The sequence below is a fragment of the Microcebus murinus genome, chromosome 22 (assembly GCF_040939455.1).
Source record: "Microcebus murinus isolate Inina chromosome 22, M.murinus_Inina_mat1.0, whole genome shotgun sequence".
In the NCBI taxonomy this organism is placed as follows: domain Eukaryota; kingdom Metazoa; phylum Chordata; class Mammalia; order Primates; family Cheirogaleidae; genus Microcebus; species Microcebus murinus.
The window spans coordinates 5,447,716-5,469,480 of NC_134125.1; the positions used below are offsets into that span (position 1 = coordinate 5,447,716).

General features: G+C 58.7%; 1 protein-coding gene across 5 annotated transcripts in view; it reads left to right on the forward strand.

The window, feature by feature from the left end:
• Window positions 1-21,765, forward strand: part of PITPNM2 (phosphatidylinositol transfer protein membrane associated 2) — a 128,277-nt gene that overhangs the window by 97,618 nt on the left and 8,894 nt on the right. For 4 of the 5 annotated variants that reach the window (XM_075996495.1, XM_075996496.1, XM_012782199.3 and 1 more), the window contains 12 exons: window positions 7,077-7,291; window positions 8,358-8,479; window positions 10,902-11,129; window positions 12,625-12,933; window positions 13,424-13,519; window positions 15,285-15,389; window positions 15,554-15,624; window positions 18,225-18,472; window positions 18,930-19,119; window positions 19,249-19,368; window positions 20,069-20,325; window positions 20,811-20,989. In XM_075996495.1, coding sequence (XP_075852610.1) covers window positions 7,077-7,291; window positions 8,358-8,479; window positions 10,902-11,129; window positions 12,625-12,933; window positions 13,424-13,519; window positions 15,285-15,389; window positions 15,554-15,624; window positions 18,225-18,472; window positions 18,930-19,119; window positions 19,249-19,368; window positions 20,069-20,325; window positions 20,811-20,989 — 2,140 coding nt within the window. Of the gene's footprint in view, window positions 1-7,076; window positions 7,292-8,357; window positions 8,480-10,901; window positions 11,130-12,624; window positions 12,934-13,423; window positions 13,520-15,284; window positions 15,390-15,553; window positions 15,625-15,913; window positions 16,088-18,224; window positions 18,473-18,929; window positions 19,120-19,248; window positions 19,369-20,068; window positions 20,326-20,810; window positions 20,990-21,765 lie in introns of those variants that run through there. The other variant, XM_075996497.1, reaches the window with a different exon arrangement.

Sequence of the window (21,765 nt, forward strand, 5' to 3'; positions counted from 1 at the left end):
AGCTGCTAGGGCTCAGCCAGGCTCTCCTGCACGGGAGGCTCGGCTCGGAAGAGAATAGGAGGTGAACCCAGCCTCTCTGGGGGGCTGTTTGCTGTGAGCTGCTTCAGAAGGGCCATTCAGTTCCCTCTTGAACCACTTACCCCTTAATTATTTCTAGAGAGCAGATAGAAAGAGGCTTAAATCAGCCCCCCATCTTGGAGCACTCCGGAAATAGCTCAGCCCATTCAAGGAGCAGGCTGATCTGCCAAAGCCGCCGCTTATCCTATGGCTCCTCTACCCCGCCCAGGCCAGGGTGAGCTCAGACCACGGCAGGCAGCCCCTCAGTTCCACCTGGCCTCCTGAGGTGGATGGTCGGGGTCTGGGAGGACTGACATCCAGCCCCTAGGAGATCCCAAAGCTTTTCTGGAGCATAGAATCACCTCTGACTCTGGGCTCCTCAAAACACCATCCCACCCCCTCTTCCAGGGCTTATTTTGAACGTCTATCCTTATGCCTCCAGCGAGTGTAGCTGTTAAACTGTTAAGCATCACCCTGTGTGATGCTCAGACCTTCCTCTGCTCTGCACAGCCCTGGCCCCGTCCGCGGGGCCTTCACGTGCAGTGTCTTTTGATGAGCTCTGTTAGCTGGATTGTGGCGGGACACGAACACCTCCCGTGTTGCAGCAGAGCACGGGCATCAGCACTCGCGGCCCTTCGTGAGAGGCCGCCACACAAGCGTCCCTCCCAGCTGGACTGAGCCTGGCTGGAGTCCTTCCTGCTGCTCTGAGCTTCCAGGGTCTTCCCTGTGCTCCTTCCAGGTGAGCAAGCGTGTGTGCGCACGTCTGCTTCCCTGCTAAAATAGAAAGGCGGAGCCAGCCACGTGTCACCAGGGGAGGCGTTTCTGTGACAGGGACTAGCGTGCTTGGAGGGAGGCTGGGGAGCGTGGTCACTGGGGCTCCCTGCTCAGGCGGGGCAGGGTGTTAGCTTCCCTCTGGGCAGGCCTCGAGGCTGCGGGGTGGCTGGCGCGGTGACAGCCTTGGTCTGCTGCACATCCTGTGTGCTGGTGCCCTGCACCTGCGTCCTTGGTGTGTGCTGTTGCTGGTCTGAGGACTAATTGATGTGTCTGGGGTGCTGCCGCCCTCGGCTCCTTATCAGGGAGACCCCCAGTTCCTGCTGGAGCCACAGACCAGGAAGTTTCCCACGTCCTAAGGCCCCTGCCGGCCAGCCCCACCCCCAGCTCAGCCTCCGAAGGCAGACACACAGCTCGGCTAGTTCTGGCCCCCACAGCACCCACTCCCAGCTCCAACAACAAGCTCCAGGACGTTCCTGGGCCCATGGGTCACATGTCCTCGGAGGGGCAAGGCTCTGGGGATGTCTGCATGGGCCAGGGCTTGGGCTGTTGGCTGTCTACAGAATTTGGAAGAAATTCTATAGGGACCAGGGGCTTCAGGCATCCTTCATCAGGTGTTTTGTTTTGCTTTTATTGAGGTGAAATTCACATAATACACACTTAACCATTTTTAAGTGTACAACTCAGTGGCATTCAGTACATTCACAGTGTTGTGCAACCACCACCTCTGTCTAATTCCAGAACATTCCATCACCCCAAAGAGAAAGTGCCTGGCACTGTGCCTGAGCTGCACTCAGTGTATTCATACATGGTGTTAAAGGTTAAAAACCAAAATCGCCGGCCTGGCTGGGGGAGACCGGTCCATCCCAGGAGGTGCTCAGCAAACATTTCCCACCAAAGGAGTGAACGGAGGTGGCTTGGCCAGGACCCTGGACAGCTCTGGGAGCCGCTGCTTTTAGGGGTTTCTTGGTCCTAGCGTCCTTCCTTCCCCAGCCCCTGGGGAGCCGGGCCTATCTTTGCTAACCCACCACCACTGGCTGTGGAGGCCATCGTGGCACCACTCACAGGAATGGTGGGCAAGGACTCGGGGACAATGTCCTGTGTTGGCAGTGGTCAGAGCACTTGAGCAGAGCTTGCTCCTGGGTGGCATGACTGAGCCACAGCTGTGCCAGGGGAAGCCCCGCCCTCTTGGACGTCACCACTGGTGGGCAGCCAGGGGCCAGTTTGGGGAGGGCTGGCTGCCCTTGGGATGCCGGCTCTAAAATTCCTGGCGACAGTTGAGAAGAGAATCCATTTATTCATTTGACCAATCTTGACAGAGCACCTGCTGTGCATAGGCACCCAAGGGTAGTGCAAGGAGCACAGGCTCGGGGCCAGGCTGGGTCCCAGGGCCTCTGTCCCCGCTGCAGCCCTCACACCCCTACGAAGCCTACCATACCCATCTCCAGCAAGTAATTATATCTGTCACTATCACCAGGTGACAGTGGCAGCCTGGGTGTCCAGAGCCTGAAATACATCGCTGCATCGTCAATCCTCAAGCCACACGCTCATGATACCTGCAGAGTTGGTGGTGTTTATCCCCATTTACAGAGGAAAGTTTGGGGCTCAGAGATGTCAAGGAATTTACTCAAGGGTGCACAGCTGCCCTGATGGAGCCAGTCTGTCCACAGACATGGTGGGCTGCCTCTTCCGCATTGCTTGGAGTAGAGCACTTTGGGCTCTCCTAGTCCAGCCCACTTGTCACCTTCTCTGCAGTCCCAGCTACGAGGATTGGGGCAGAGATGCCCTCCACCCCTTCTGGCTCGAAAGCCTGTGCTGACCCTACACAGCCCTGCCTGCCCACCACTTGGATGCTCACATGTACACATGGAGCACGAGGTCTCCTTGTGGTGGCAAGGCCAGTGGTGCTGCGGTCAGTCTCGGGAGTCCCCTCAGAGAAAGTGCTGATGACTGAAGGCACATGTGACCAAAGGCAGTGAGGGGCCCATCTGTCGGGCAGGTGGGGGGATTGTCAGGGTACTGCCCCTGTTTTTCCAACAAGCTGAAGCTACTCATAGGGAGACATCACGGGTACTCACCCAGCCGGTGACTTGCATCCCCCCAAAATCCACACCCACCCACAACCTCTGAATGTGACCTTATTTGGAAATAGGATCTTTGAAGATAGAATTGTTAAGGATCTTTAGATTGGGATCATTCTGGCTTTAGGGTGGGCCCTGAACTGAATGACTGTTGTCCCTATAAGAAGAGGGGACATCAGAGACACAGCGAAGATGAGGCAGAGGTTTGAGTGTTGGTGCCACACACCAAGGAACACCAGGAGCCACCAGAAGCTGGAAGGGGCAGGAAGGCTCCTCCTTGATCCTTGGGGGTTGGGGGGTTGCTGGGAGGGCCGGCTGGTCAGCTGGAGTGGGTGGGGCTTCTGCAAGGCCCTGCCCCCAGCACCCCAGGGAGGCCACGTGTATGGGCCCTCCTGGCCTCTCTGCCCTGCTCACCTTCTCACCACCCTCCCAGTAGCCAAGTGCATTGCTTCTTGGTGCCACATAACAAAGAACCACAGGGTAGCTTGAAACAACAATTATTTAACAATGCTCTCATGGTTCCGGAGGCCAGTGCTGGAAATCCAGCGTCCACAGGGCTGCACTCCCTGCAGAGGCTCTGGGGGCTGTGGGGGAGACCTTCCTTGTCTCCTTCCACTTCTGCTGGCTCTAGGCCCTCCTTCACTCGTGGCTGCATTATGTCTGCAGAGACCCTATTTCCAAATAAAGTCACATCCCGAGATTCTAGGGGGCACATTTTAACCCCTTACAATAGGGCTGGGGCAGATAAGTAGCCCCATCTCCACTTAGAGTGTGGAAACAGACCACAGAGAAGTGACTCTACGCCCCGATCTTCTCGCCTGCGAATCGGGGATGGCAGTAGTATGGCACCTCTCCCCAGGGGCACTGCAGTCACTGCGGGAGAACTTACCTACAAAGCACTTAGCATGGCCACGAGCAAACGGAGCTGCTGGAAGAGGCAGGGGCTGAGACAGTGTCCAGGAAGTAGTAGATGTTTCCACCACGAATGTGGCCCGCATTCCAGGAGCTCCCTGAAAGAGGACAGAGGGCACGTGCCTGCTCCAGCCTCGCCTGTGGCCTCGCTCAGGGTCTCCTGTTTGGATTTTTCCCTGAAGGAGACTCAGTGGCTCTAGGCCATGGAGATACAGCACATCTCTGTGCCCTAGAGAGGGCCGTGCCCCGGGGTGACACAGGGCTGTGTGCGCACGCGCGTCCATGTGCACACGTGCGTCCATGCGCACACGTTCAGAAAGATGGCCTTGGCCATGCCGTCATGTCACCATGGAAACAGATGCTGGGCTTAAAGTCACCAGCACCTCAAACATGAGGTTTTCTGCATAAGCAGGAAACTGAGCTTTTGGACACTGGGAAGGGCATTTGTGACAGAGAGACACTTAGAGGTGGCCCAGGTGTCATCTCTGTCGCACGGTGCCACTGAGGCCCCTTCCTACTTGCCGCATTTGGCCTCTCTTAATCTTAGTGAATGCAAGAGGCAGGATTGGTTTCTGTTTGTTTGGTTTTGTTTTGTCAACTTTATTGAGATAAAAAGTCACATACCATACTGCTCACCCTCTTAAAGTGGACAGTCCAGCGGTTTTTAGCTTATTCACAGAGTTTTGCAACTGTCACCACAGTCTTAATTCCGGAATGTTTTCATCGCCTCAAAGCAGACCTGTGCCCCTTCTCCCCTCCCCCCATGCATCCTAGGACACCACTAATCCACTTTCTGTCTCTGTGGATTTGCCTATTCTGGACTTTTCACATACATGGAGTCAAACAAGGTTTGGGTTTTTGTGTCTGGCATCTTCGATTGCTATGTTTTCAAAGTTCACCCACGTTGTAAACGTATCCGTCCTTATTCTTTTCTCTGGCTGGGTAACATTCTGTGGTATGGATGGACCACATTTATCCCATCCTTCACCTGTTGATGGATGTTTGAGTCGTTTCCACCTGTTGGCTCTTGTGAGTAATGCTGCAGTGGGCGTCAGTGGGCACGTTTTTGTGTGGACGCCTGCTGTCATCTGGTGGCGCTGACGTCCTCTGAAGGCTTGGTGTCCACGGGTCTGTTCTAGTCCCCATTTTCAGGCCTTTTGGGTACGTACCCAGAAGTGGTACGCTTATATGGGGATTCTATGTTTAACTTTTTGAGAGACCGCCAGACTTTTCCCACAGTTTTACATTCCCACCATTTTATATTCCCACCAGCAGTGCACAGGGGCTGCAGTTCCTCCACACCCTCACCAACGCTGATGGGTTTCCTTTTTTTTTTTTTTTTTTTAATAATAGCCATCATCATGGGTGTGAGGCATTTTGCTTGTGACTAGTGATGCGGAACCTCTTCAGGTGTTTATTGCGATTTGTATATCTCCTTTGGAGAAATGGCTGTTGTAGGAGTTCTTTTTATATTCTGGATACAAGTCCCCTTATCAGATTTATGATCTGCAAATATTTTTTGCTAGTGAGTAGGCTGTCTTTTCACTCTCTCGACAATGTCCTTTGATACACTAAAGTTTTTAACTTTGATGTAGTCTAGTTTATCTATTTTTTTCTTTTGTTGCTTGTGCTCTTGGTGTTATATTTAAGAAACCATTGCCAAAATCCAAGGCCATGAAGATGACCCTGTTTGCCCCTGTTTTCTTCTAAGTTTTATGGTTTTATAGTTTTAGTTCTTGTAGTTTTTATAGTTTTAGTTCTTACATTTAGGTCTTTGATTCATTTTGAGTTTTTTTTTTTTTGTATATGGTGTGAAGCAGGGTCCAAATTTATTCTTTTGCATGTGGCTATCCCATTGTCCTAATACCATTTGTTAAAGACTATTCTTTCCCCATTGGATGGTTTTAGCACACCAAAATTCCTCGAGGCCAGACATGATGGCTCACACCTATAATCCTAGCACTCTGGGAGGCCAAGGTGGGAGTATCACTTGAGTTCAGGAGTTCAAGACTAGCCTGAGTAAGGGTGAGACCCCGCCTCTACTAAAAACAGATAAATTAGCTGGGGGAGGGGGGTGGTGATGCACACCTGTAGTTCCAACTATTCAGAAGGCTGAGGCAGGAGGATCACTTCAGCCCAGGAGTTTGAAGCTGCAGTAAGCTACGATGTGACACCATTGTACTCCAGCCTAGGCAACAGAGCAAGATCCTGTCTCAAAAAAAAAATTTACTATAAATATATGGTTTATTTTTAGACTCTCCGTTATATTTCATTCATCCATCTGTCTGTCCTATGCCAGTGCTACACTGTTTTGGTTACTGGAGCTTTGTAGTAAGTTTTGGTATAGGGAAGTGTGAGTCTTCCAGCTTAGTTTTGTTTTGTTTTTAAAATTGTTTTGGCTATCCAGGGGTCCCTTGCAATTCCATGTGAATTTTAGGATCAGCCTTTCCATTTCCATAAAAAGCATAAAAAGGACTTCTGGCATTTTGATAGAGATTGCATTGGGTCTGTAGGTTGCTTTGGGCAGTATTGCCGTGTTAACAATATTACGTCTTCCAGTCCATGAACATGGGATAGCTTTCCGTTTATTTAGGTCTTTAACTTCCGCAATGTGTTAAGTTTTTGGTGCACAAGTTTTTCACCTCCTTGGTTAAATTTATTCCTACGTATTTTATTGTTTCAGATGCTATTGTAAATGAAATTGACTTAATTTCCTTTTTGCATTGTTCGTTTTCACGTGTTGTTTTGTATCCTGCAACTTTGCTGAATTCATTCATCAGGTCTAACAGATTTAGGCGAGATTCTTCAGGGTTTTTGTGTCTAAGATTATGCCATCATGAAATTGTTTTACTTCTTCCTTTCTAGTTTGGTTGCCTCTTACTATTTCTTTTTCCCACCTGATTGCTCTGGCTACAACTTCCAGTACATTGCTGAATAGAAAGTTGGCATCCTTGTCTTGTTCCTGATCTTGGGAACGCTTTCCGTCCTGGGGCAGATGGGAGTCAGAATGGAGGACTTGCACGTGCAGGGCTAGGGACAAGAGAGGGACTCCGTGGCCCTCTCAGCCTCCTGCATGAGGCCCGGGGCACATAGAGCCTGGATCCAGATGTGGGGTCCTGAAATGACACAGGAAGCCAGCCTTGTTGGCCAAAGCCCCTCCCATTGGTCCACGCCCCTTGGCTCAGTTTCCTGAGCCCCTTCCCTTCTGCAGAGTGCTCCGGTCCCACACCCATCATGGTGCCTTTGTCCCCACAGAAGAAGAGCCGCAACGAGACGTATGGCGAAGGAAGCGGCGTGGAGATCCTGGAGAACCGGCCATACACAGACGGCCCTGGCGGCTCCGGGCAGTACACGCACAAGGTGTACCACGTGGGCATGCACATCCCAGGCTGGTTCCGCTCCATCCTGCCCAAGGCGGCCCTGCGGGTGGTGGAGGAGTCCTGGAACGCCTACCCCTACACCCGAACCAGGTGCGCCCCCCTCTCTGCCTCTGGGAGCCTCCCGCCACCCCGTGCTATCTGGCGGGAAGCAACCTCAGAGCATGGATCCAGGGGCTGGGACCCCCAACAGGCTCAACACCCCACATGCCCAAGGAGCCCAGGCTCTGTCCCAGACAGGTGCTCTGAAGCTCACCCAGGGCAGGCATAGGCAGGACAGGGAAGAGTACACCCCAGGATGCCTCTAGACTACCCAGGGGTGGAGGCCGTGAAGGCATGGGTCAGACGAGGGGCCATTGGAGACCCTTTGCTGTCTGGGAAGGTGCAGGGAATACAAACTCACTTTAGGTTTCCCCTGAGAAGGATCATGACGTTCACCCTGCTGGGAGGAAGCTGAGAGTAGACCAGATGGCCCACAGGATCCCTGCAACTCTGAGACCCTCAGCTGCTGTGACAGCATGTGTTACATCCCATGCTAAGCAGGGCTTTCCTTCGGGTCACCTGGTAGGGGGTTCTTCCCTCTGTGCCCCCCAGGGTGCAGCTCAGCACTGCTGGGTTGGATAGATGGGCTGAGCAGATGTCATCCCCACAAGTCTGCCAGGGTTCCCTTCCTTCCCAACGCCAGTGAGCCATCTGCCTGGCGCTGGCTGGAGGGTCCACAGAGGTTCCTCCTCCCAGCGGCTCTTTTTCCCATAAGCTCATCTCCAGCCCTGGGGCGGGGGGCTGTTCCCTGGTGCCACCGCTGGTTCCCTGGGGAGCAGGGGTGGCCTGACCCGCAGAGCACTGGCTCCAAATTCCGCCTGCTTGACAATACACCGCCATGGCGGTGCCTCCTTCCCCACCACGCCATGGACGCCTCCCAGGAAGCTCTGTGGCTTCCCGCACACTGCGTCCCTCTCCCCCTAAAGCCTTCCCTCTCCCCATCCTGCCCTGGGCTGTTCTTGGGACAAAGCAGTGGCCCAGAAGGTGGTGAGTCCCGGCTACCCTCCACCCCTCCTCTTCCCACTCTCCCAGCTTCACTCCTCCCCGGTGGGCTCGGTGGGCCCTGGCCATAGCCCGTCCAAGCGCGGTCCTGATGGTTGCTTTCCTTCCCTCACAGGTTCACCTGCCCTTTTGTGGAGAAATTCTCCATCGACATTGAAACCTTTTATAAAACCGATGCTGGAGAAAACTCCAATGTGTTCAGCCTCTCGCCTGTGGAAAAGAACCAGCTGACGATCGGTAACCAGGAAGGGCAGGCGCCCCACGGGGCTCTCTCCTGGGCTTCCCACCTGTAGGCCCTCTCGGTCCTGTCCCTGGTCCCCAGCCTGGCGGACTCCAGACCTGGCCCCGGGGTGGACCTGGGCGGGTCCAGGCGTGCACAGGGAGGCAGAGCAGGCAACTCAGCCTGTTCTGATGCGCACACCAAGTCCAAGTGCCTTTGCCACCTGGAGCCCTGCCCTCTATCTTTTTGGGGTGTCCCCAATCCCGAGAAGTGCACATGTGTGCTGGGGCGGGGGCCATCTCAGACCAGCAGCCGAGAGTAAGTGCTCATGGCCAGTGGGGGCCACGGCCCAGGACGGGGCCTGTGTCTTCTTGACGGTGGCTGCCTCCACCCCACCCCTGCGGGTGACGGTGCCACGCAGGAAATGGGCCCCGTTGTAAAAACCTTCATTTTTTTCAAGGAAGGCCAGAGATGAGGATTTCCACGTGAAATCTCCCAATTCCTACATGTTGGCAGCCAATTTAAAAAGCTTTGTAAATAAACGTATGCTGGTCAAACGAAACGCAGCTGTGGGCAGACCCTGCTTGGCAGGAGCAGCCTGCGCCTCCAGGTGCCAGGCCCAGGTCTCCGAGGAGGCGTCTCGGGGGGCTTGGCTGGGTTGGGGGGCGTGTGCCCGCACTCCACCTTCACCAGCGTTTTCTGGCCCCTCTGGGGTATGGTAGCCTTATCAGTGGCCTAAGGCTGCCATGTGACAAAGCGCCATAACGCAGGCAGCTTGAGCAACAGGAAGTTGCCTGTCACAGCTGTGGAAGCCAGAAGTCTGCGTTAAGGTGTTGGGGGGTGGTTCCTCCGAGGGCCACGAGGGAGAATCTGCTCCAGGTCTTTCTTCTGCTGCCTGGGGGGTCCTGGCCGTCCTCCGTGTCCCTTAACTTGCAGATTCCAATGCATGGTGACCGCACAGTCATCTCCCTCTGTATCTGTCTGCCCCTGGGGCTCCTCTTCCTCTAAGGGCACCTGTCCTATGGATCAGGGCCACCTTCACGGCCTCCTTTTTAACTTGATTACCTCTTTAAAGACCCTATTTCCAAATAAGGTCACATTTGGAGGTGCTGAGTTTAGGACTTCAGCACAGGAATTTATTCGCAGGGATTTGGGGGTGGGGGGGCCAAATTTTGCCCATAATAGGAGGAAAGGACCAAGCGTGAGCTGGGCCGTCTGGCAGCTCTGTCCATCCAGCCTGGACAAGGGCTCCCCCGGTGGCCAGCTGCCGTGGGTCCTAAGTCCCCAGGGCGTTACCCACTTGCGGCCCAGCCCTGCCCTTGGCAGCCTTTGCCTGCCCGTGGGGGCTGCTCCAGGGAGGACAGTCGTCATTCCCCACGTGCTGATGCCCTCGGACTCGCTCCTGTCCTCGCTGGTCTCACGCTGATGTCTGTGTGTGCAGCCCAGATACGGTGGGGCCGGTGCGTTGGGAAGCAGAGGTGGCCAGCGCCTGGTCGGGGCAGAGCCACCCAGAAGGGCGCTGTGAGCCGCAGACCCTCTCCTGGGTTTTTCCCACTGGGCGTGCGCCCAGCCCCCGCCCCGCACACGCGTGCCTTGGGAGTGAGCACAGCGTGACAGCCTTGCCTTTGGGTAGGAGATGCCCCTGTAGAAGGAAGGCTGTGACAGGAGGTGGCACAGCATACGTCCTGCCCAGAGTCACCACCCCTCCCCTCGTCACCCCCACCAGGTCCCACCAGCCCCCAACCCTGTTTTCTCGAACCCCAGCTCTGCAGCATCCGCTCCTGCACTCAGGCTCCACGCCCCTGCCTGGCCCCTTCAGACGTCTCACCCGGGTCTTCTCTGTCCAGGAGGGTTTCCTAACAGCCTGCACATGTCCCTCCCAGCTTAAGACCTGTGTGGAGGTCTACTTGGCCCTTGGGACACTGTACGCACAGCTGGCTCGGAGAGAAATGGCTGGCGGGTGCAGTGCAGCCCTGTTGCCGCCCTTCCCCCCATACAGACTCCCTCAGTGGTCCCCTAAGACCCCCCACCTCTCGGTCAAGTGCCAGAGCTGCAGGGACACCCTCAGCCTCTCAGTTCCACTCCTCCGGGAAGCTCTTCCCGGCGTTCTCTCTATCCCCTCCTCCCATGGTCTCCATGGAGACGCATCTCCCCGGTATGTCCTTCCCCCCCATCCCCATCTACCTGCTGTGTGCCATGGCGTAGGGCGCACTCGGAATGTGGATGTTGCTGAAATGACTTGAAAAGGCAGCAAGGACAGGTGCAGGCCCTGCTGTCGGGGAGCACAGGGTCGGAGCTGCCAGGGCACCGTCCTCACCCCCCACAGGGCTCCCCAGCCAGTGAGGCCCGTGATGATATGGGGGTGGGGGGGACACGGGGAGGAGCTGGGTGGGGCGTGTGGTCAGGGCAGAAGTGGCCACTCCCAGGGTCTCCCCGCAGACTTCATCGACATTGTCAAAGACCCTGTGCCCCCCAACGAGTATAAGATAGAAGAGGACCCCAAGCTGTTCCAGTCGGTCAAGACCCAGCGGGGGCCGCTGTCTGACAACTGGATCGAGGAGTACAAGAAGCAGGTCTTCCCCATCATGTGCGCCTACAAGCTGTGCAAGGTGGAGTTCCGCTACTGGGGCATGCAGTCCAAGATCGAGAGGTTCATCCACGACACCGGTGAGCGCGCACCTCGCCCAGCGGGTGGGGGCCCGGGCCGCCTGGGCCTCCTGTCTGTTTCCTCCTCTCCCTGCATGTCTGCCTGGGAGTCTGTGTTTCCACTTTGTTCCGGAAAGGTGACACCAAAGCCCACGTCAGCTTCCCCTGGTTGATCTTGCCCACCACGAATGCTCGCTGAGCACCAGCAGTGTGCTGTCTGCCCCCAGACAGCCCTGACCTGGTTCGTGTTTGATGAGGTGTAGGCCGCACCCCACTCGAGCCAGTGGCTCCTAGGGACAGTTTGCCTGCTGGCTGCCTGGCCCGTTTCCCCTGCCTGAGGACACCCAGCCCCCAGGCCTGTGGCCACAGCTCTGTCTCCGCCTTTGGGCTGGCAGCTCGGAGGCCAGGATGTCTCAGACATTGCAGTGTCCTTCACACCCATGTGGGCCTGGCCCAGAGCAGGTGTCCAGGCAGCAGGTGGACAACAGATGGCTTAGGGCCCAGTGAATGGTGGCCCAGCCTCCCCCGTCACCTGGAGCCTTCAGTTGCGTCCAGTCCTGCCTGCCATGTAGTGGCTCCATCGTGCCTCAGCCTCATCTGTAGAATGGGTGTGATAGCCCTGTCTTGTAGGGTGTGCTGGGATGAGATCGTGTAGCACAGAACCAAAAACCCATCTGTGTGCTAAAGCCAGAAAGCAAAGCCAGTGATACAAAATTCAGGACAGACTGGCATGAGGACGGGTGTGTGGAGAGCTCTCTGTCGCTGGGAGTGCCTGTCCCTTCTCGGGGTGGTGTGGACATGGATGTTTTATTTATTTTTAATGACTTTTTGAACAGCTTTATCAAGGCGTAGTTTTACATACCACACAGGTTCTTGTGAGAGCAGTTTGGTTAGATCCCATAGTACCCACAGCCATGCTTCAGGCTCCAGAGCATTTTGTCACCCCGGTGGGTCCCCTGTTCCCATTCAAGGCCAACACCACTCCCACTCCAGCCCAAGGCAACCCCAGTCTGCTTTCTGCGTCTGTATTTCTTTTATTATTCTTTATACCTTAAAAGGTATATTATTTTACCTTATTTTACATCTTAATTTATATGTGTGAATATACATATACACATAAATACATATAAATACATATTTATATATATTCTTATGTATCTCATGTAACAGATATTCTACTAATACTAAAAGCAATTTTAAAAAAAAAGACCCAATCTAGTTTGAACTTGAACTTGCTTTTTCCATGGGAAATTCAACAGGAAAACTATACCAGACACCGAGACAGGAGGCTCTCAGATGTCTTCCTTGGTGGGCAGCAATCCCCACCAAGGTAACTGTGGCTTCTGACGGGACACATTGCTTTGGGAGGCTCCCCACCCTAATTGTAGAGCCACTGTGAGCTTGCGAGGCCATCTGTGAACCTGTCCCCTCGTCTTACAGATGGGGAAACTGAGGCACAGGCAGGCGGTGGTTTGCACCTGGCCTGACCCCTCCTCCGTCTCCCCCCGGGGTGCAGGCCTGCGGAGGGTGATGGTGCGGGCCCACCGGCAGGCCTGGTGCTGGCAGGACGAGTGGTACGGGCTGAGCATGGAGCACATCCGCGAGCTGGAGAAGGAGGCGCAGCTCATGCTGTCCCGCAAGATGGCCCAGTTCAACGAGGAGGACGAGGGGGCCGCTGAGCTTGCCAAGGACAAGGCCACCCAGGACCAGGCCTCCAGGGAGCCCCCCGAGCCCAGCAGCAGCAACGGGGAGCCCCTGGTGGGGCGGGGCCTGAAGAAGCAGTGGTCTACGTCCTCCAAGTCGTCCCGCTCATCCAAGCGGGGAGGTGAGCTCCAGCACCACCCGGGCCCCCCAGCAGGCTCCCAAGGGAAGACAGGCGCCACCCGAGGAGCCAGGGGATGCAGGTCCGGGTGGGCTTCCCCAGCACCGCAGAGGGGCCTCCAGCCCCGAGGGGGAGCCTGCAAGGCCTCAGGTCCTGAGAAGAAGAACCGAGCAGGGTGTCCGGTGGAGCCGGGTGTGCCCCTAGGCCCATCTGATCGCACATCCTGGGCTCATGCCCTGTACACTCCTACCTCTATGTGCCCCTGGGACACGCCTGCCTGGTGCCAGGCTGAAGGGAGGAGAATAGTTTTGAATGGTCCAGGAGCTGCCACTGAGATGCACCCAGGCCCCTCCACCCCTTATTTCTCTCCTTGTTCCCTTCCAAACCCTCCCGGCTCCGTTGTAGCTTCTGACCATGCCCTCTGCCGGCTCGGCACAGCCTGTGGGCCCCTCCCCTGCAGGCTGGGCGCTCAGCCTGGAGTTTTGCCTTCCAGCCAGCCCTTCCCGCCACAGCATCTCAGAGTGGAGGATGCAGAGCATCGCCAGGGACTCGGACGAGAGCTCGGACGACGAGTTCTTCGATGCCCACGGTAGGCAGGCCGCACCCTGCAGTGAAGTGGGGCGGGGGGTGGACCGACGTGGGAACTGCCTGTTACTGTCTCGTGCCCCTTCCCTGCACCCACACCGTGCCCGGTGACGGCATGGTGTGTAGGGGGCACAGACAATGAGAGGATGTCAAGCTGGCTCCCTTGAGCCTGGGGTCTCTGGCTCCCCCAACCTGATACCAGGATGTGCTGTGGTCCTGGCAGGGGGACACTGCTCTCTGGAAACTCCCCCCAAAAGGACATGTCACCAGACTAGGGCTCTGTTCCATATGTGAATGTATTTCCACAAAAACTATAACTTACTATAATTTTCTATCTTTCTGTATATTCCTTATTTTTTTTCTTGATTAAATTAATACCATATCTAAGGTATGCACTTTAGAAAGTACAATAAGCAGGAAATATTTGAAGTGCCCTTTCCCCCACTAGTCCCCAAATAAACACGGCAAACACACAGCACGACGCCGCTCCTATGCTGGGGAGACGCGGGCACAAGGCACTCGCTCGCATGGCACCCTGGCTGTTCCTCCAGAGCAAGTCGGGGGGCCGCAGGCAGGCGGCAGGGACAGGTCCCTCCGCAGGCTGGTGGCTGAGCTGGCCCCAGAGCTCAAGCGGCAGGGCAGAGGCTCAGAACGGGACGGGGACTTGCCCACAGGTACCCGGCAGGGCACAGGCAGGTCAGATCTCGAGCCACGCCGGGACGCAGTCTCCATCAACGGGCCCTAACAGGAGAGAACTCGGGGAGACAGACGGGGTCCAGGCAAAGGGAGGTGCCTGGGTTCCTGGCCCTGGGCTGGGGGCCAGAACAGGGGCCGGTGGTTCTTGAGTCAGACTCTGCACCGGGGGTCTCACCGACGGTGGGGAAGGGGCATCTTGGCATCTCACCCCTCCCAGCTGGCTCTTTGTCCCTGACAAGAGGAAAGCACACGTGGAATGTAGACGAGGCTGCACAGGAGAGGGACAGCGAAGCAGATGCCAGGGCAGCAGCGCCCGGGACCCATCCCGAGACGGAGGAGGGTCCAAGTGAGCTGGAGCCCAGACAGCGGCCCCGGACCCAGTGGTCCCAGGCAGAAGTTCTAGAAAAGCAGAAGCGAGATCACGGGTGTGGTGTCCACTGCAGCTCCTCACCCAGCTGTGCTTTGCAAGGGTTAGCGATCAGGAACATCGGCTGACGAGGGGCCAAACAAACGTGGTCTGTCCGTGCCGTGGCCTGTGACCCGGCCGTGGGACCCGTGCCGTGGCCTGTGACCCGGCCGTGGGAAGGGCCAGAGCCCTGAGGCGCCACAGCAGGGACAGACGTCGAGACGCCGCTGAGCCGGCGGAGCCAGCCACAGAGGCCACACAGCGCACGGTTTCACTTGTAGGAGACGTCCAGAATAGGCAAATCCAGACATGGAGCATGGACTGACGAGGGTGGCCAAGGCGGGAAGGAGGACTGACTGCCTGTGGGCTCGGGGTTTCCATTTGGGGTGGTGACCATGTTCTGGAATTAGATGGTGGCGACGCTTGCTCAGCTTTGTGAATTGTGAATATACTAAATGTCGGTTTTATGATGGTTTAAATGGTGAATTTTGTTACATGGATGTGAGCATAATTTTTTTTTAAATGATGAGGAAGCAGCCCAGGGGGTTGTGGCCATGCTGCCTCCCGTTGAGGAAGGGCGGGAGTGGAGGGAGTGTGTGTGGAGGGCACCTGGGTCCCCAGCCTCCCCAGGCCCCAGTGCTACCGAAGTCCCCTCTCTCACCTCCAGAGGACCTGTCCGACCAGGAGGAAATGTTCCCCAAAGACATCAGCAAGTGGAGCTCCAATGACCTCATGGACAAAATCGAGAGCCCAGAGCCAGAGGACTCACAGGGTACCGGCTCTGGGGGGCTGCGGGGGGCTGAGCCCCTGCTTTCTGACCCAGCCCCTGCGCAGTGCTGGGCGTCCAGGGGTCACGGTGACGGTTACAAGCTCCGTCTGCTGGCCCCGCTGGGCTGCCCAGTGGCCCTGGGCTCACGCACGGCTTGTGTGTTGCAGACGGCCTGTACCGCCAGAGCACCCCTGAGTTCACGGTGGCCTCCAGCGTGGAGCAGCTGAACATCATCGAGGTGGGTGCTCGGGTGCCTGGGGAACAGGAACAGGGACAGGGACAGGGCACAGAGGAGCAGGCCTGGGGCTGCGGAGGTGGCGCTCTGCACCCGCCTCCACACCTGGCCTGGTCGTTGGCAGGGAAAGGCCTGGGCCTCCTTTACTTTTTGCCCTGCCGGGAGGGCGCCCACCACCCTCTCTCTCTCCCTACGATGTCCCTGAGAACCAGGGACTGCAGACAGCCCCCGAGGAAGACCTTGACCAGGCTCCACCTGTGGGAAAGTAAAATGAGAAACTTGTAAATTCCAGATCAAAAATAAGATCTTCACCTTGTGCCCAGCCTGTCTGCTGTCCCTGAAGAAAAAAAGAAAGAAGGGGAGGAAGCGAAAGCCGACTAGGCAGAAGTGATGTGGCGTGGCCAGCGCAGTGGCCTCGTGGGGGGCAGGCGGAGCTCAGTGTCCCAATAAAGCTGCCTTGGTAGAGCGCCTGTGTCCGCTTCGGGGGTTCTTTGCCGGAGCTCGCGCCCCCTCCTCCTCTACCGGCGGGCGGTCAGAGCTGTTTGCACGAGCGGGAGCCTGGCCAAGCCACGCTGTCCCCCGGGTCACCCCGCTGCTCTGGCCTCAGGCTGACCAAGGTGGAGGCAGCACCTCCTTTCTGGGGAACTGGGGCCCCTGGGGAGTCTGGGGGCTGGGGGAGGTGAATCCACACCCCTGCCCCCTCCTGGGGGCTTCTGCTCTGAGGTGTGAGGTCAAAGTGGGGTTTTCTAGAAGGGCAATGGCTGGAGGGGAGTTGATATCCAATTGCTGCTTAATGGCGAGATAAAGCAAACGGAGCCCCCTCCCCTCCTACAGCGCACACAGCTCTGACGGCCCCCCAGGGGAGGGGCAGGGGCTGGGGCTCTAGATCTGCCTCCGGATGTGTGTTTGGACCCCAGTGCGTTCTGGGGCACCACCATCCAAAGCCAGATCCTTTTGCTGCAACAGCCCCCAAACCGGAGCCCCCTCTCCTGGCCTTGTGTAGACACTGACCAGGGGACGCCCCAGCTCCCACCAGGGTCCCGGGCAGAGTGAGTTTGTGTTGCAGACCAAATGTGAGGGGCCCTGCGGCAGTCCCCGAACAGTCTCCAGTGGCGGGGACAGCCACACAGGCACACACACGACTCTCTGAGCTCAGCCCCCAATGCCCAGCCCTGCTCGTCCTCCGGGGACTAAGTCCTGCCTCCAGACGGTTCTTCCACCCCCCTTTGCCTTGCTGGGCTGCAAGAGCCTTTGTCAGACGAGCCTGGTGGGCTACTGGCTGTTCCTTCCTGGCCTGTGGCAGCTGGTGGCCCCACCCTGCCCTAGGCTGTGAGCTGGTTCCCACCCAGGCTGGCCTGCAGCGGGCAGTCCCTGCATGGGGACAGGTGTCAGTCCTGCCCCAGCCCCAGTGAGGGAGAAAGAAGGTGGCCCTTCCCAGGGTAAGGGCAGCCCACCCTTCCTCCTGCAGGCCCAGCACCACCCAGCAGCCATTCCCCCTCACTCACCTGGAGCCCACCCTGCCCAGTGGCTCCCAGCCAGCCAGGCCTGGCCTGGCCCTTTGAACTTCCTGGTCCAGCCCCCGAGATGCCCACCCCCCATCCTCTGTGTCAGCACCTAGGTCCTGTAGCTGGTCCCACTTCCTGCCATCTGGTGGCCGCTGCCATCAGGGCCAGCTGTCTCCACCACTGGCCCTTGATGGCTTTGGCCACTTGGTCTGTCTCCCCAGGTCCTTGGGGACAGGACTCTCCCCTCAGCTCCTTCCCCACTGCCCACCCCCCCACGAGACGTAACAGCGTAGGAAGTACATGCTGGTGGCCTCTCTTGGGCCCTGGTACCCACCAGTCACACACCAGAAACTCAGGGTGAGGGAAGCCCCTGGGGACGGCCACAGCCTGGGTTGGCAGGAGAGCACCTAGCTGTGGCAGGGGCTCAGGCTTCCATCCCATTGGCACTGACACGCGGTGTGACGTTAGTCTAGTCCCTTAGCCAGGAAGAGTTCCACACCCCATGCACAGGTGTGCAGATCGAAGGTCTCACTTTGACCTCACAAGCAGCCCTGGCCAGGAGGACGGAATGGCAGGGCCAGGGCCCAGGCCCAGAGTGGGAGGCCCCACGTAGAGGGAGGGAGAGCTCAGAGCTGCCCCAGAGGGGCCAGGGTTGTGGCCCTGACCCAAGCCATTCTTAAGTGACCGCTGTGACTTTGAGCCGGTAGTGGCTTCCTCTGCTCAGGCCAAGACAGACACACAGAGGGCAGGAAGGCCCCGAGGCCGAGACCGGCTGAGCCTCTTCGCCTCCCCTTCAAGCCGGAAGCCCCAAAAGCCCCTGCCTGGGCTCCCTCCCACATGCCCTGGGCATGCTGGCGGTCAGAGCTGTGGAGGGCAGGGGGTCCCCACCTCCCTGGCCCCTCCCCAGGCTCCGGTCCGTGCATCCTGAGGGGGTCTGAGGGAAAGGTTTGAGGCAGCCGAACACCAGGTCCCAGGTCGCCAGGTGGCAGTCGGGGTCTTGGAGGGAGAACTGGGTGAGGCCAGCTTCCCGCCAGGGTGCTGGGGCCCCATCCAGGAGCTGAGTCCCGGGGAGTTGACGCCCGCCCCCCGCCCGTGCAGGATGAGGTCAGCCAGCCGCTGGCCGCGCCGCCCTGCAAGACCCACGTGCTGCTGCTGCTGCTTCACGGAGGCACCCTCCTGGACACGGGCGCTGGGGACGCCGGCTCCAAGCAGGGCGACGCCAACACCATCGCCAGCGTGTTTGACACGGTCATGCGCGTGCACTACCCCAGCGCCCTGGGCCGCCTCGCCATCCGCCTGGTGCCCTGCCCGCCCGTCTGCTCAGATGCCTTCGCCCTGGTCTCCAAGTGAGTGGCGTCTGCACGCTGGCGCCTGCACTCGCCCACCGCCCCCGGCCGCTCCTGGGGGCAGGTGGGGAGGGCAGCAAAGCCCTGCCCCCGCCCCACACCTGAGCCTCAGGCGGCCCCCCCAGTGTCGGGACCCCCATGCACCCCGAGGGCCAGATCTGCCATGCAGGCCCTTCTGCCTGAAGGCAGCAAAACACGCACACAGGCTGGGCTTAGAGCCGGGGAAGGGCTGGGACGCTGGGCACAGTCAGTTTCCAAACCTGTAACGTGGGGACACTAACCTGCCTCTGAGATAGAGGGTCTTGCTCACCTGCCCTGTTCCCCAAGCCTGCCTGGCCTGGCCTGCCAGCGTCCCCACGGGTGTTCGCCGAGCCAGCGGCTGAGACGTGGGTTGGGGAGAGGTGCCCTGTGGGCCGAGCTGAGGCCGCTGCCCTCTCCTGACCCCCTGTTCTTCTAGCCTCAGCCCCTACAGTCACGACGAAGGCTGTCTGTCCAGCAGTCAGGACCACATCCCCCTGGCCGCCCTGCCCCTGCTGGCCACCTCCTCGCCCCAGTACCAGGAGGCGATTGCCACAGTGATTCAGCGGGCCAACCTCGCCTATGGGGACTTCATCAAGTCCCAAGAGGGTGTGACCTTCAACGGGCAGGTGAGTCCTGGGGTGGGGTAGAAGGAAGACCCCCAGGGCAGCTGGTCCAAGGCAGAGGGTGGCAGCTTCCCCAGCCTGCAGTCAGGAGCAGGGCAGCCACTCAGGCCTCTGGGCCCCTCCTGCACCCAGGTCTGCCTGATCGGGGACTGTGTCGGGGGCATCCTGGCGTTTGATGCCTTGTGCTACAGCAACCAGCCGGTGTCCGAGAGTCAGAGCAGCAGCCGCCGCGGCAGCGTGGTCAGCGTGCAGGTACTGAGCAGGGGCCCAAACGTGCATCGAGGCCTGCAGCCTCCTGCGTGTCCCACAGTGTCGCTGCCCTGCCTGCGAGCAGAGTGCCAGCAGACGCCTCCTGAGTCCAGCCGGCTCGGACTCTACCCAGCAGAGCTCCATTTATTCATTCAACAAGCATTTTCCGAGCCCCCGAGCCCCTGCCCTGCAGGGAGGGCTGAGGGGGAGCTGAGGAAGTCCGAGCCGAGGGGTCAGGGAGCTGTGTAGGAGCTTTCCTCAGAATCCTGCTCTCCTCACACCCCCAAGAATAGATGGGAGGGCAGAGGTTGCCAGCACAGGTGCCCAGAGGTGGCAGGGCAGGTGCATGGGGCAGGTGAACAGTCCCAGCGTGGCTAAGCCTAGAAGCATGTGTGGCTTCACCAGCCACAAACCAGGGTCTGTCCCGTGGGTGGTGAGGTCTGGTCCCAGGAGGGGGGACAGGTGGACCCTCTCTGCTTCCCAGCAGGGAGGGAAAATCCCAGGTCCCTCTGCCGCAGAGTGGCAGAAGGCTGTGGGGCATGGCCCCGATCCAGGGTCAGGGGACAGGGGCTCTCCCCTCTGGCTTGGGCAAGAGGCTGGCGGGGCAGTGGCCGGTCAGGAGGCAGGAGGGGGCTTCCCGAGCCCTTAAGAAGGGACCAGGCCAGCAGCCACCCGGCAGTGAGCCTCCACGGGGCCGTTCCAGGACGCTGACCTGCTGTCCCCGGGCATCCTGGTGAACGCGGCACACTGCTCCAGCAGCGGTGGCGGTGGTGGTGGCGGTGGTGGTGGCAGTGGTGGCAGCTCCAACCTGGAGAACAGCCGGCACCTGAGCCGCAGCAACATCGACATCCCCCGAGGCAACGGCACCGAGGACCCCAAAAGGCAGCTGCCCCGCAAGAGGAGCGACTCGTCCACCTACGAGCTGGACACCATCCAGCAGCACCAGGCCTTCCTGTCCAGGTGAGGGGCCACCGGGCTCGGGGACGGCCTGGAGGCCCGTGCAGGGTGAGGAAAGAGGCTCCAAGAGGGAGGGACGGCACCTGTGCCTGTGGCCTGCTTGGGAGGTGTCCCTGTATGGGTCCTGGGGTCCCCGATTGGGCCCAGGGGAAGGAGGCTGATTGGGTGCCCTTGTCCTGTGCACACCAGGGGCCGCCTTCAGCCAGCGGTGACAGCATGTCCTGAAGGTGGGGAGGGGTCTGGCAGAGTCAGAGCAGAACCGACCAGGCAGCAGGGTCCCCGTCAGGGCTGTCCTGGAGGCAGTGGGCCCCTGGGAAGTTGGGACCAGCAGGCACCAGGCAGCTACACCCACGGGCCAGCACAGGGTCACGCCCCATTTGGGCTCTTGACCCCAGAGGGGCCATAAGACACAGCCCATCCCCCATGAGGCTGAGGAAGGCCAGCCCTGAGAAGGGCTGTGGTATGACCTTTCGCGTCCCCCACCTCAGCCTCCACGCCAGCGTGCTGAGGACCGAGCCCAGCACGTACCGCTCGAGCAGCTCCACCATGCTGGACGGCACGGGGGCCCTGGGCAGGTTTGACTTCGAGATCACCGACCTCTTCCTCTTCGGGTGCCCTCTGGGGCTGGTCCTGGCCTTGAGGAAGACCATCATCCCAGCCCTGGATGGTGAGAGCCCTGCAGGGCCGGGACGGGGGTACATGAGCTGGGCAGGAGGTCCCAGTGGACCCCAGTCATGAGCCCATGGCCACTTCCTGGGCACATTTCTTTCTGCCACCCCCACCAAGGACCCGCTGCTGACCTTTGCTCCCGCTCCAGCAGCTCAGTCACTGTCCCATCCCTGACACCTGCTGTTGCATTTCACCTCCAGGAAGCCTGCAGGAGCCCAGGGCCATTCCACAGACAGGGATGCTGAGGTCCAGGGAGGGAAGGCACCACCCCAGGGGGGGGGACAAACCCAGTGTTGCAGGTCCAAGGTCCTCCCACAGGGGAGAGATGTTGACGCCAGGCACCTACCCCCAAGCCTCCTGGGTGCAGCGGCCTCCCGGCCCCAGAGGCCCTCCACGCTGAGGATCCATCAGAGCAGCAGCCCCTGCCCAGCCCTCAACCCCCATCAGCCACTGCAGCTCCAGGGAGCCACGCAGCCCTCACAGTAGCCGCACGGGACCCATGTCACCTCCCACGACAGAGGGAGAAACTGAGGCTGAGAGACGTTTAGACACTGCCAAGTGCTAGGTGGAAAACACAGACCCCCGCACGCAGCTCCCCACACTCCCTCCCCTCCACAAGTGACACGTGCCTGTAGTCCCAGCTGCTCGGGACGCTGAGGCAGGAGGATCGCTTGAACCCAGGGGTTTGAGGTGGTTGTGAGCTATGATGATGCCACTGCACTCTAGCCCAGGTGACAGTGTATGACAGAGTGGGACCGTGTCCTCAAAAACAAA